Here is a 13051-nt window from a genome sequence, read left to right as displayed (position 1 = left end):
TGTAGGACTGCCCAGCCTCATTTCACGTGAGCACAACAATCATGATAGCTGTATTCTGTTCTCTCTGGAGAGGAAGAGGAGGAGGAGAGGTGACTTGATACAAGATGATAAGAAGTATAGATAGAGTGGACAGGCAGCACCTTTTCCTAGGCTAATGGCTGATATGATGGGAATACCTTTAAGGGTTGGGAGGAAGGTATAGGGGGAGTATCAGGGATAGGTGAGAGAGGTAGGTGCATGGAACATACTGCCAAGGGTGCTGGCAAGGACATTTAAGAGATTCTTAGATAGGTACAATGGTGCTGGAAAGTTTATGAACCCTGTAGAATTTTCTCTATTTCTGTATAAATATGACCTAAAATGTGATCAGATCTTCACGTGTCCTAAAATAAATAAAGAGAACCCAATTAAATAAATAACACAAAAACATTATACTTGTTCATTTAGTTAATTGAGAAAAATGATCCAGTATTACATGTATTTGTTGGAAAAAGTATGCGAACCTTTGCTTTCAGTAACTGGTGTGATCCCCTTGTACAGCAATAACTTCAACCAAAAGTTTCTGGTAACTGTTGATCAGTCCTGCAAATCAGCTTGGAAGAGTTTTAGACCATTCCTCCATACAAAGCTGTTTCTGTTCGTTAATATTTTTGGATACCTTGCATGAACAGCCCTCTTCAGGTCATGCTACAACATCTCAACTGAGTTAAGGTCTGGACTCCGACTTGGCCATTCCAAAACACGAATTTTCTTCTTTTTTTTAAACCATTCTGTTGTTGATTTACTGTTGCTTTTCAGATCATTGTCTTGTCGCATCATCCAACTTCTATTAAGCTTCAGGTGACAGACTGCTACCCTGACACACTCCTGTAAAATGTCTTGATACAAGTTTGAATTCATTGTTCCCTCAACGATTGCAAGCTGTCCAGGCCCTGAGGCAGCAAAGCAGCACCAAACCATGATGCTCCTTCCATCATGTTTCACAGTTAGGATGAGGCTTTGGTGTTTGTGTGCAGTGCCCTTTGTCCTCCAAACATAGCAGTGTGCATTTCTGGGAAAAAAAGTTTAACTTTTGTCTCATCTGTTCACAGAACATTGTCCCAGGAGCTTTGTGGAACATTCAGGAGGTCTTCTGCAAACTTGAGATGTACAGCAATTTTCTTTTTGGAGAATGGTATTGAACCATTCTTGTTCAGTGTTTTTCTTATAGTGGGCACATGAACAGAGACTTTAGCAAGTTCTAAAGATTTCTGCAGGTCTTTTGCTGTTACCCCTGAGTTTTTCAACTCCTTCAGCATTGCACATTGCGCACTTGGTGTGATCTTTGCAGGACACCCACTCTTTGGGAGAGTAGCAACAGTACTGAGTTTTCTCCGTTTGTAGACAATTTCTCTTACTGTGGACTGATAAACACTCAGGTCTTTAGAAATGCTTTTGTAGCCTTTTCCAGCTTCATGCATCTGTACAATTCTTCTAAGGTCTTTTGAAGGTTGTTTTGATAGGGACATCGTGCCCATAAAGAAATCTTTCTTGAGAAGAGCAGGCCTGACTTTGTGTGTTTTTTTTATATATAGGGCAGGGCACCTCTACAACCCACACCTCCAATCTCATCTCATTGATAGGAATACCGGATCCAAATAGCTTTTGTAGAAAGCATTATCCCAAAGGTTCACATACTTTTTTGAACTTAGTTTGTTTGTTTATTAGTTTAGGCAGATGGTGTTTGTTTATTATTGTGACTTAGATGATCAGACCACATTTTATGAGTAATTAATATAGAAAACCAGGTCATTGTAAAGGGTTCACAAACTTTTTCTTGCAATTGTACATGAATGAATGAAAAATGGAAGGCTTTGTTGGAGGCGAAGGTTGGAATGACTAGATTAAACGGTTGTGACAACATTGAAAACTCAGTGGTCTGTATTGAGCTGTAATGTTCTTGGTTCCAAGGCTAACTTTTCTGACATCTGACGCTTCTGCTGTAGTACCCTCCTTTCAGTAGACCAAGTCCTGGACTATTATCGGTCTGAGTGGAGTTAGCACCATACTCACACATGAATTTATATGAAACTATTCATGCATTCCTGTAAACTTAGTACTGTATTCTATTTCAGCTGGCGGTTATACTCCCCAGAGCCCTGACCTCTACACTGGAAGCTCAGCTTGTCAAAGCTATGGCTCCTTTGGTAAGTACCACTATTGATGTATTAAGGGGTGCAATAGAATAGTGACTTGCTGCATTAGTAACCCAGAAACTAATTGTTGATTAATCCAGATACATGAGTTCAAATCCCATGTGTGAAAATTAGCTGCGGAATTTTAGCTAAGGAAACTAGATTTACATAACTTCACTTGCCCCATCATTGAAATGATCCCAACACCAATGGACTCACTTTCAAGGACGGTTCATCGCATGTCCTCTATTTATTGCTTATTTATTTATTATTATTATTTCTTTCTTTTTGCATTTGTACACTTCTTTGCCTTTTGCATGCTAGTTGAATGCTCAAGTTGTTATGGTGATTATTCTATGGATTTATTGTTTACGCCCACAAGAAAATGAATCTCCGGTACATCATAACATATCTGTACTTTGATAATAACATTTACTTTGAACTTTGAATTTTTAAAAAGCTACCAGTGGCAACCATGAAACACCCTGTAAAATATATGTGTTTTATTGTCACTTAAGGAAGGAAATCTACCTCTTACCTGCTCTGCCTTAAGAATCTCTCAGCAAGCTCCATAATCACCGAGCTTTGGGATATCATTCTACACTTTCTGATCCAAGCCCCCACTGGGGAAACTCAGCAAAGTGTCCCATAACTGAGGATCCTAATCGGTTGATTCTCTTGATGCAGCGTGGAGCTGAGAGTTGGCCATTATTTTGGTTTGTATATTTTTGATTTGGCAAAGATCTGGTTCACAACCAGGATCAGGCAGGAGTCAGAAACATCGGTGCACACAGTGGGAGTCACCTATCACTCTAGATCAGTGCTTCCCAAACTTTTTTGGGTTACCGCTCCCAGACCACATCCCCAGCAACCCCCATCTTCCTTTCTGGTCATTACATAAAAACTATAAAGAATTTAGATTTACAATGCACAGTGAAAGAGTGTAAGAACTGCAAATTCAAAGCAGTGATAAATAGCTGGAAAAATTATTCGAATCTAGTAAAGTTACAAATAAAATTATTTCTTTATTATAGTAAAAACAATTTTCATCAATAATTTTAGAGTCTACATTAGTAGTACAACTATTCATTATTTTACTGCTTTTTCACCTTTCGAGAAGATGGGCTTGGTGCAGTGATGTCAGGCTGATTGTCGCTCAGGAGTCTCAGATCCTCACTTGCAGTCATTTGCTGCTCGATTTGTTGCTTTGAATGGTAATAAATCCGTGCTCTGCTAAATGTGATGTTGGAAAGGCAATAAGCAACATTTTGACCTTTTTTCCACAGTGCAGGACAGTGTTCAGAGGTTCCTTTCTGCAAATAAAAGTCTATGATTTTTTGAACCTCAGCTTCAGCTCAAAGTCATTTTGTAGGGAGATCAGTTTTACCTCCATCCTTCCTGTTAATTCCTTATTACAAGTGTTCAAGAATGGATTTGTTACCCAATCTCAAATTTGGATCAAGCGAAGATCCTGAAATCTCTGACATGTCTTTATGCAGCTCACCCAGATGGGTACAGTATACTATTACGTATCCCGTAACTGGATAACTTACCAGCAAAGATAGAGAGGTCTGTTGAAGTCTGATGTCACTATTTTCAAACGTTTTTATTTATAAAGGGGCACAAAAGTAAGGTTAATGCAAACATTCAGAGAGTGCACATCTCCAATACGCAATCTAAAGCCCGGATATAGTCGTAATCATCATTAATCTCGGCTGTTGTCTAGGGGATAATATTTTTCTGTCCATTGGAAATCTAAAGAGTCATTTAAAAGTCTTTCGAGGAATTGTTGGGTGTCACGTGTCTTAGAAGGATCGGTGAGAACGAAAAGAAGACTTGCCCGTATCTTTTTGACCACTCCGTTAAAATCAGGGGAGCGTTGGTTTCCCCGTTGTTAGTTCGAAGTCCTTCTCGGTAGTATCAGCCACCCGCTCCCCAGGCAAAGGGGTTAGGAGTACACGTGGCGTTGAGTGGCTTCCAGCTCTCCCGGGAGCGTTGAGCGAGCAAGTTCCTCTGGTGCATCGCTAGGGTACTGCCTCCTGCAGTCCGCTTTTATCTTTACTTGCAGAGTTGTAGCTGTCCATCAAAGTAGGGGGATGCAATCTCCACCCCCACATGGCCCGAGGGTGTTCAGGTTCATGGTAGTTATCACTTAGCCGGGACATGCACGTGACACAGGTGCCTCTAAGAACAAATGGTCAAAACCGTTGCATTGTCTCTCACTTCCGAGTCCCGAATTAATAGCGATCTTGCGATTCTCCGGAAGGAGGGGGCTGCTCCCGCTCCTTCGGCCCCTCAGAGCCGTGGTACATCCATAACAATACCTGAAGATCATCATCTGGTATTCTTTCTTTCTCCTCCAAATCTGCGAGGCTTGGAAATTGGAAAAGGTCATGACGGCTAGTGTTGCACTCAAATAGGGTTAACTTGGACAGAGATGTGGAGACAATCAACACACACAAAAAGCTGGAGGAACTCAGCAGGCCAGGCAGCATCTATGTTAAAAAGTACAGTTGATGTTTCAGGCCGAGACCCCTCGACAGGACTGGAGAAAAAAGATAAGGAGTAGAGTTAAAAGGTTGGGGGGGGGGGGGGGGGAGAGAAACACAAGGTGGTAGGTGAAACCGTGAGGGGGAGGCGTAAAGTAAAAACTGGGAAGCTGATTGGTGAAAGAGATACAGGGCTGGAGTAGAGGGAGTCTAATACAAGAGGACAGAAGGCCATGGAAGGGGGGAAAGGGAGGAGCAACAAAAGGAGGCGATGGGCAGGCAAGGAGATGAGGCATGTACCCTCCCCAAACCTCGCGCCCTCGCACACGTGTACACACATGCCTCCTGTCCCAGGCCAGGCTGCCTCCAGGCCTCTGGTTCAGGTTAATTGGCCACTGTAAATGTACCTTGTGATGTGGGATTATTGTAAATGGGTGGTTAACTAGACAGGCTCAGAGGCCTGTTTTTTTGCTGTATATAGTCTACTATCAAACGTCATTGATATAGTGGAGCTAGAAAGTTTGTGAACCCTGTCGGCTTTCTACAGGCTTCACAAACTTTCTGGCACCACTGAAGTGCCTTTTACTAAACTAACACTCTTGTAGTCCAAGGCAGTGGGGTAGTCTGCCAAATTCAGATTGTGCATTACTTTTCTGAGAGAGTGCTTGTACAGGTGATGGCAGGTTCAAAGTAAATTTATTATTGAAATATGTTAACTGTCACCATATGCAACTGAGATTCATTTTTTGCAGGCATTTACAGTAGACCAGAAAAATACAATAGAACCAATGAAAAGCTACACAACCAAAGCCTGACAAAGAACCAATGTGCAAAAGAAGACAAACTGTACAAATAGTAAATAGAGTTGTAGAGTTCTTGCAAGTGAGTCTGTAGGTTGTGGAATCAGTTCAATTTTGGGGTGAGTGAAGTTATCTACGCTGGTTCAGAACTCTTCCTGAATGTGGTGGTGTGGGTCCTGAGGATTCTGTACCTCCTTCCTGATGGCAGCAGCGAGAGGAGTGCATGGTCTGGATAGGCTGGATGGTTTGTCTCATTTTCAACCCTCCTTTAATGTTCCCCAACTAAGACTCAATGACTCTACTATGCTTTGCAACCCTGCTGCGATTTCTCTGCCACTTTCCGACCCACTGAGGCTCATGTGGGAGGGAGAGTTTGCAGTTACTTGAGATTTAATTCTGAGGCTTCTGCCTTCATTGTTTGTTGCAGAGAATGGCTCCGTTCTTGGGTCAGAGGCTGTTACAGACAGCATGGAGTCAGATTCTACCTGTGGATATATGGGTAAGACCATGACTGTTTACCTGTGCCCTAGATTAACACACACAGCCAGGTGATCAGAGTGTATATGTGTGGTCCCAGTGGAAAGACTAAATTAGAGCCAGTGGTGCAAAAATTTTAAAAAAGTCCTTTTCTTCAAACGATTGTATTTCAATTTACCAGGAATCTTGGAAATAACCAAAAAACAAATTCTACTGGAAGGTAACACGCACAAAGTGCTGGAGGAACTCAGCATCTGTAGAGGGAAATAGTCAAAATTTTGGGCCAAAGCCCCTCATCAGAATTGGAAAAGAGGGGGGCAGAAGCCAGAATAAGAAGTGGGGGAGAGGAAGGACAAACTGGCAGGTGATAAGTGAGACCAGGTGAGAGGGAAGGTGGGTGGGTGGTGGAGGGGAGATGAAATAAAACTGGACTGTGTTGAGTTGGTAAATGGCGTAATCCTGCAACTGTCCCTAGCAACAGTATGGGTTTACCTGCACCTCAGTCACTGCAGCAGTTCAAGAAGGCAGCTCAGCACCTCCTTGGCCAAAAATGTTGACTGTTTATTCATTTCCATTGATGCTGCATGAACTGCTGAGATCCTCCAGCATTTTGTGTGCTACTCTGATTTTCCAGCATCTGTAGATTCTCTGATGTTCACCATTAGGACTGGCTCAGGCTGCAAAGCCCACGTCCTTCTGTGAACACATGTGGCTTTGAACACGTCCACCCCAAGGTGATACTTGTGTTTCTGAGATGCAGCCGGTTGAGTTGTTAGAATATTGATGACCAGGAACAGTAAGGATTCTCTCACCTCAGCCTTGGGCCTGGGCTCAGTTGAACCTGCCACACTGATTTTTTTTTTTAATTTTATTTTTATTGAAGGAATGACACAATACAGAATACATAATGCATTACATTTTCCTCCATTTTGCTTTTGTACCCTACCCCTAAACAAACCTCCCCTCACCCTCCCTCCCCGAACATACCATGGCAGCTAATGTATTTACAATAGAACAATTCACAAATACAAGTACAGACATTTCACAGCCATACCCCACACTACTTCAAGACGAAGGCCCACACACATCCACAACATGTCAGATGATCCAGAATATACTCATATTACAATTCATCAACCACCCATGAGGTGAACCATACGCGTGTTAAAAGAGAGGCAACTTTCCAAGTACAATCAGATGCCCTCAACTAGTGGGTAATTCCTTAAGACTCCCAAAATATGACAAGAAAGGTCCCCATTTCGAATAGAACTTTTTCACAGACCCCCTCAAAGTGAATTTAATCTTTTCTAATTTCATTACGTCTTCTAACCAAGCAGCAGCAGATGGGGGAGTGGCAGATTTCCAGACCAGCAAGATTCTTCTACGGCTTATCCGACTGGTTTGCATTTAAACTCAAAGCATCATCCACCACACCAAATACAGCAATAAGCTGGCAAGGTCTGAGTGTCACCCCCAAAACCTCACTGATAATTTTAAAAACCAGTGCCCAATAGCCATCAATCCGAGGGCAAGATTGAAACGCATTCACTAAACCAGCTGGAGAGAAGGATCACCTGTCACAGCCAGCGTCTGTCCCGGGATACATGTCAACAAGCCTGACTTTACTTAAATGTACCCCGTGTAAAACTTCAAATTGTATGAGCCCCAGTCTAGCACATGATGATGAAGAATGAACCCTATTCAATGTTTTTGCCCAATATTCCTCAGCCAGATCCATACCAAAGTCATCCTCCCACCTAGTCTCAGTTTTGTTTAAATCTTGCACTTCCAAAGACATCAGCTGAGAGTATAGAGCAGAGATCAGCCCTTTATCATTAAAGCTGAGAGTGAGTTTTTCCCACAACATAGCAGGTGGTAGATCAGGAAAAGAGGGAAATCTTTCCTTGGCAAAGTGGCGAATCTGCAGATATTTAAAAAAATGATTATGTGGAAGACCATATTTACTGCGAAGGTTATCAAAACTGTCAAATATGTTACCTATGTACAAATCCTTAATGCACTTAAAACCGTTCAAACCTTATTGTCTAAAAACTGAATCGAGCGTGGAGGGAAGAAATAGATGGTTTCTATGAATGGGACCCAAAACTGAAGCTGATGTGAACTTATAGTGGCAGCGAAATTGATTAAAAATTTTTGAGGGTGGAGAGCACGACCGGGTTAGATGTGAATTGAGAGGATTTCAATGGCAAGGAAGAATACACTAAAGCTGGGAGAGACGAGGAGTGGCAAGACCGTGTCTCAAGCAGGCACCAGTTTATATCTGGCCGGTGAAGCCAAAATAATACCTTTTGAATATTCGATGCCCAGTAATAATGAATAAAGCTAGGAAGGCCCATTCCACCGACGTCACAACCTCTTTGGAGAATGCGCTTATTAACCCTTGGGACCTTATTTTCCCAAATTAAGGAGGTTATAGCTTGGTCGACTGATTGGAAAAATAACTTGGGTAAGAAAACTGGCAAGCACTGGAACAAATAAAGAAATCTGGGAAGTACAGTCACTTTCACTGATTGAATTCTCCCAGCTATAGTAAGGGGTAAACTGCGCCATCTCTCAAAATCAGCCTTCATTTGGTTAACCTGAGGCCTGTAGTTAGCTTCAAACAGAGATGTAAAAGAGCGAGTAACGTGTATTCCTAGATATACAAAACCATCTTGAGATAAAGGAAAAGGCAAAGATTCCTGTCAGATCTGTAGGGCCAAGTTATTAATGGGAAAGCATTTGCTTTTTTGAAGGTTCAGTTCACAGCCAGAGAAGGCTTCAAATTGACCTAATACTGATACAATAGCAGGACTACTACCTACAGGGTTGCTAACATAAAGTAAGAGGTCGTCAGCATACACGGTGTTCCATGTCTCTTACCCAGATAAGAGACACGCACCAAAACTTGACAAGCAATCCAAAAGAGATTAATAACATTTTTGCAACTTTTTATTCCTCTCTGTATACCTCAGAGTTTCCCTCAGCTATAACAAAAATGGAACGTTGTTTTAGATAATTTGGAAATACCAACTCTTGAACCAGAGGAGGTGGAGAACTTAGATTGGGCTGTTGGGCAGGAAGAGAATAATAATGCCATTATGGCTATGCAGAGTGGTAAGTCCCCAGGTCCTGATGGTTATCCAATGGAATTTTATAAGAAATTTAAGGATAATCTCATACCGGTTCTTCTGGAAGTGTTTCAGGAATCTTTGGAGAATGGTTCCTTACCCCCTACTCTTTCACAGGCATCTATTTCACTTCTTCCTAAAAAGAACAGGGACCCGACTCAATGTGGATCATATCGCCCCATCTCACTTTTGAATGTGGATGCAAAGATTTTGACTGAAGTGCTTGCGTGCCGTTTAGAACGCCCCCTTCCCAAGATAATCTCAGATGATCAATCAGGTTTTATTAAAAATCGCCATTCTTTTTTTAATATCCGTCGACTGGCTGATGTGGTTTATTCACAAAGTGATTCTCCGAGTCCGGAGGTTGTTATCTCCTTGGATGCGGAGAAGGCGTTTGATAGAGTGGAGTGGGTGTACTTGTTTAGTGTTTTGGAGAAATTTGGATTTGGCAGAATATTTGTAGCCTGGGTTAAGCTATTATATCACTCGCATTTAGCGTGTATACAGACGAATTATTTTCGATCTGACTATTTCCCATTAACATGTGGCACTCGCCAAGGCTGCCCATTGTCCCCTCTTCTTTTTGCAATTGCAGTTGAGCCTCTTTCTATTGCACTTAAGTCAACTACATTATTTCAAGGCGTTAGGAGAGGGGACATGGAACACTGTCACACTGATCTTAAAATGATTTTGAAGCTTTTCCAGCAGTCGTTTATTTTTATCCTTTAATGATCAAGCAGGGTAACTGGTTTTAAAGCTGTGGGTAGAAATTTGTCCTTGTTTTCCATGTATATCCGTTGAACTCTTTTTCTGAGATGGGAGATTACTGTGAGGAAGAGGTTGCCAGGAGACCAGCATCTGTTGAACTGAAAAAGAGCAGCCACCCTGCCTGTGTTCACTGTCTTGTATGCAACAAAAGGAATGTGAAAGTTTCAGAGACTGGATGATGCCTTTGGATTAGTTCCCCGTGTTACCAAGTTACCATAGCGACACCTCACATGTGCCTGTCTCTGGGCAGTATGAACAAATTTGGAGCTTTTGTTGAGCCTGCAGTTTATGGAGAGGAAAAAATTTATATTACAGAGGATACTATAACAAGTGGCGCAGTAGTGTAATGGTTAGCATAACGCTCTCACAGCACCAGCAACCGTTTTCAGTTCTTACTGGTGTCTGTAAGGAGTTTGTACATTCTCCCAGTGATTGCTTGAAGTTCCCCTGAAAGCTCTAGATTCCTTCCACATTCCAAAAACATGCAGGTTAGTAGGTGAATTGCTCACATGGGTGTAATTGTGCAGTGCAGGAGGATAGTAGGGCCAGAATGGCCTGTTACTGCTCTGTATCTCTAAATAAAGTAAAATTCTGCCCACACCAGCTGTAAAATAAGTCTATCCTACTCAATCATTAGCTCATAATCATCAGTGCAATGTCTATCCTGTCTGTTTCCTCAATCCTTCTGAGGTCAGATCCTGGCAACTCTGCAACACAAAAGGTCGTCCTTACACTCTCCATTCCTCTTTCCTTAACTCTATGGATCCTGCCGGTGACACTATTGCTAAAGAAAACAGATTTTACTCTCCCACCCATCTAGACCTCTGAAACTTTATATGCTGCATCCTCAGTCATCTGAGAATATTGTATTTGCATCTTTACCCTGTTGCCCTGCTTTACCCACTTGCCCTGTTCTTCACAGAGAAACCGTTGGACAATGTGATCCGACCTCGCCTCGATTCTCTCAGCTCCATTGAAGAAGATGAGTATGACACACTGGCAGACATTGATTCCGATAAAAACGTTATCAGAACCAAGGTAAGTGCGCTGAAATCCAGCAGGTAGTTTTAGCTCGGTGCTCATGCTGCTGCACAGATGAGTATTCATTACTTCAGCTGAAGCCCTTGTACTCTGTTTGTCTCCCTGCACTGTGGCTTGAAATACTATCCGTTAATGTACTCGAGTGCAGAACAATCTGTCTGGATGACACTCGAGCAAAATCTTTTCACTGTATCTTGGCACATGTGACAATAAAGAATCAATTATCAAATAAAGTACAGCAAAAATTACCTTGGAACTTGGAGAAGAATTTACATTTTTGTATTGGGCTTTTCTGTACAGGAAATGTAGCGGGCAAGCTTTACTGAAACTGTATCATTTCAAGTATAAATGATAAGTCAGTTCAGGTTGATTTACTTTAGGTGATCCACTTTGCAAAGATCAGTCAATAAGCTTTTTTATAGAGTAGCCCCTACCCAACACTTTACAATTACTTGCATGTTGGTTCTAAGTAAATGGCTGAGTTACTGTACTGACCAACATTATATTTTTCACATTGTGTAGGGGATGAGGTTTTGTTTGACATTCCCGGGAAATGTCAAGGCACAAAGAAAGAGCAGCAGACCTTTCTAAAAAGATGTTTCTTTCTCTCCTGTTTGCAGAAGTTTCTCTACGTCTCTGACCTTGCAAGGAAGGACAAGCGAGTTCTCAGCAAAAAATACAAGATCTACTTCTGGTTAGTTTTCTAATGTGGGGGTGGGTGCCAAATGTTTTATCATGGTCCTGGTGTTTCATCTCCCTCCTTTCCCAAAACCTGAGGAAAAGACATTTGGTTGTTAAAGTCATAGAGTAATGTAGCAGTAATGAAGCGGGCCTTTCGGCCCAACTTATCCATGCTGACCAAGGTTCTTGCTAAGTTAGTCCCATTAGCCCATATTTGGCCAATGTTCTTCTCAATCCCTTCTGTCCATATACTTATCTAAATGTCCTTTAGATATCATAATTGTACCTGCCTCAGCCACTCTCTCTAGTAGCTCATTTCCCCCCTGTGTGAAGAAGTTCAAGATTCAGATTTATTTTTCGGGTGTATGTGGAAACATGCAGTAAAATGCATCATTTACATTAACAACCAACACAGCTATGATGTGCGCGGGGACAGTCCACAAGTGTCATCACACATTCTGGTGTCAGCAACACTCCTCCACTGCTCAGAACACAGAACTCAATATGCAATAAAAGGTCTCCTTTGGTCTCTTAAATTTTTCCACTCTCACCTTAAACCTATGCCCTTTGGTTTTCAGTTCCCCTTCAATGAAAAGACTGTGTGCATTCACCCTATCTAAAGATAAAGATTAGCTTTATTTGTCACCTGTACATTGAAACATACAATGAAATGCATCATTTGCTCCAAATCAAATCATCGAAGATTGTGCTGGACATTCCCACATCCGACGCCAACATAACATGCCACAACTCATTAAACCTAAATGTACAACTTTAAAATGTGGGAGGCTGCATTACGGCCTGGTATTGGAACACCAACGCCTTTGAGCAGAAAATCCTACTAAGTGTAGTGGATTCAGCCCAGTACATCATGGATAAAACCCTCCCAACCATTGAGCACATCTACATGAAATGCTGCTGCAGAAAAGCAGCATCCATCATCAAAGATCCTCACCACCCAGGCCATGCTCTTTTCTCTCTGCTGCCATCAGGTAGAAAGTAGTCGTGCCTCAGGATTCACACCACCAGGTTCAAGAGCAGTTACTACCCCTCAACCATTAGGCTCTTCAACAAAAAGGGATAACTACACTCATTTAAGGACTCTTTTATCTTGTTATTTCATGCTCATTATTTATTGCTATTTATTTATTATCTGTATTTGCACAACTTGTTTACAGTTTCTGATGTTTATAGTGTATAGATCCTGCTTACAGTTACTGTTCTATAGATTTGCTAAGTGCTCCCACAGAAAAAGAATCTCAGGGTTGTATGTGGTGACATCTATCTACTCTGATAATAAATTTTACTTAGAACTTTTTGAAAAAACACCTGAGCATCCAGAGGGATTTTCTACACCCCTCAGTCTCCTAGCCTCCAAGGAATAAAGTACATGGCTGCCCAAAGTCTCTCTATAACTCAGGTCCTCGAGCCCTGGCAGCATCCTCAGAAATGTTTCACAGACAGGACGTAGTGAAGCTCGTTCTGATTTG

The 13051-nt window shown here is 41.8% G+C and overlaps 2 protein-coding genes across 7 annotated transcripts in view; one reads left to right on the top strand and one right to left on the bottom strand.

Annotated features, from left to right (window-relative positions):
- sidt2 (SID1 transmembrane family, member 2) overlaps positions 1 to 13051 on the top strand; it is a 121040-nt gene that overhangs the window by 61207 nt on the left and 46782 nt on the right. For all 3 annotated transcript variants that reach the window (XM_059956789.1, XM_059956791.1, XM_059956788.1), the window contains 4 exons: positions 2115 to 2186; positions 5891 to 5962; positions 10762 to 10877; positions 11501 to 11574. In XM_059956789.1, coding sequence (XP_059812772.1) covers positions 2115 to 2186; positions 5891 to 5962; positions 10762 to 10877; positions 11501 to 11574 — 334 coding nt within the window. The remainder of the gene's footprint in view (positions 1 to 2114; positions 2187 to 5890; positions 5963 to 10761; positions 10878 to 11500; positions 11575 to 13051) is intronic.
- Positions 6920 to 13051, bottom strand: part of LOC132385078 (palmitoyl-protein thioesterase ABHD10, mitochondrial-like) — a 148505-nt gene continuing 142373 nt past the window's right edge. For 3 of the 4 annotated variants that reach the window (XM_059956797.1, XM_059956798.1, XM_059956799.1), the window contains one exon: positions 6922 to 7861. In XM_059956797.1, coding sequence (XP_059812780.1) covers positions 7511 to 7861 — 351 coding nt within the window. In that variant the 3' untranslated portion in view covers positions 6922 to 7510. Of the gene's footprint in view, positions 7862 to 13051 lie in introns of all 4 variants that reach the window. The other variant, XM_059956801.1, reaches the window with a different exon arrangement.

This window comes from Hypanus sabinus, chromosome X2 (genome assembly GCF_030144855.1).
Source record: "Hypanus sabinus isolate sHypSab1 chromosome X2, sHypSab1.hap1, whole genome shotgun sequence".
Taxonomy (NCBI): Eukaryota; Metazoa; Chordata; class Chondrichthyes; order Myliobatiformes; family Dasyatidae; genus Hypanus; species Hypanus sabinus.
The sequence above is the reverse complement of the archived record's forward strand: the minus strand, read 5'-3'. Positions and strand labels throughout refer to the sequence as shown.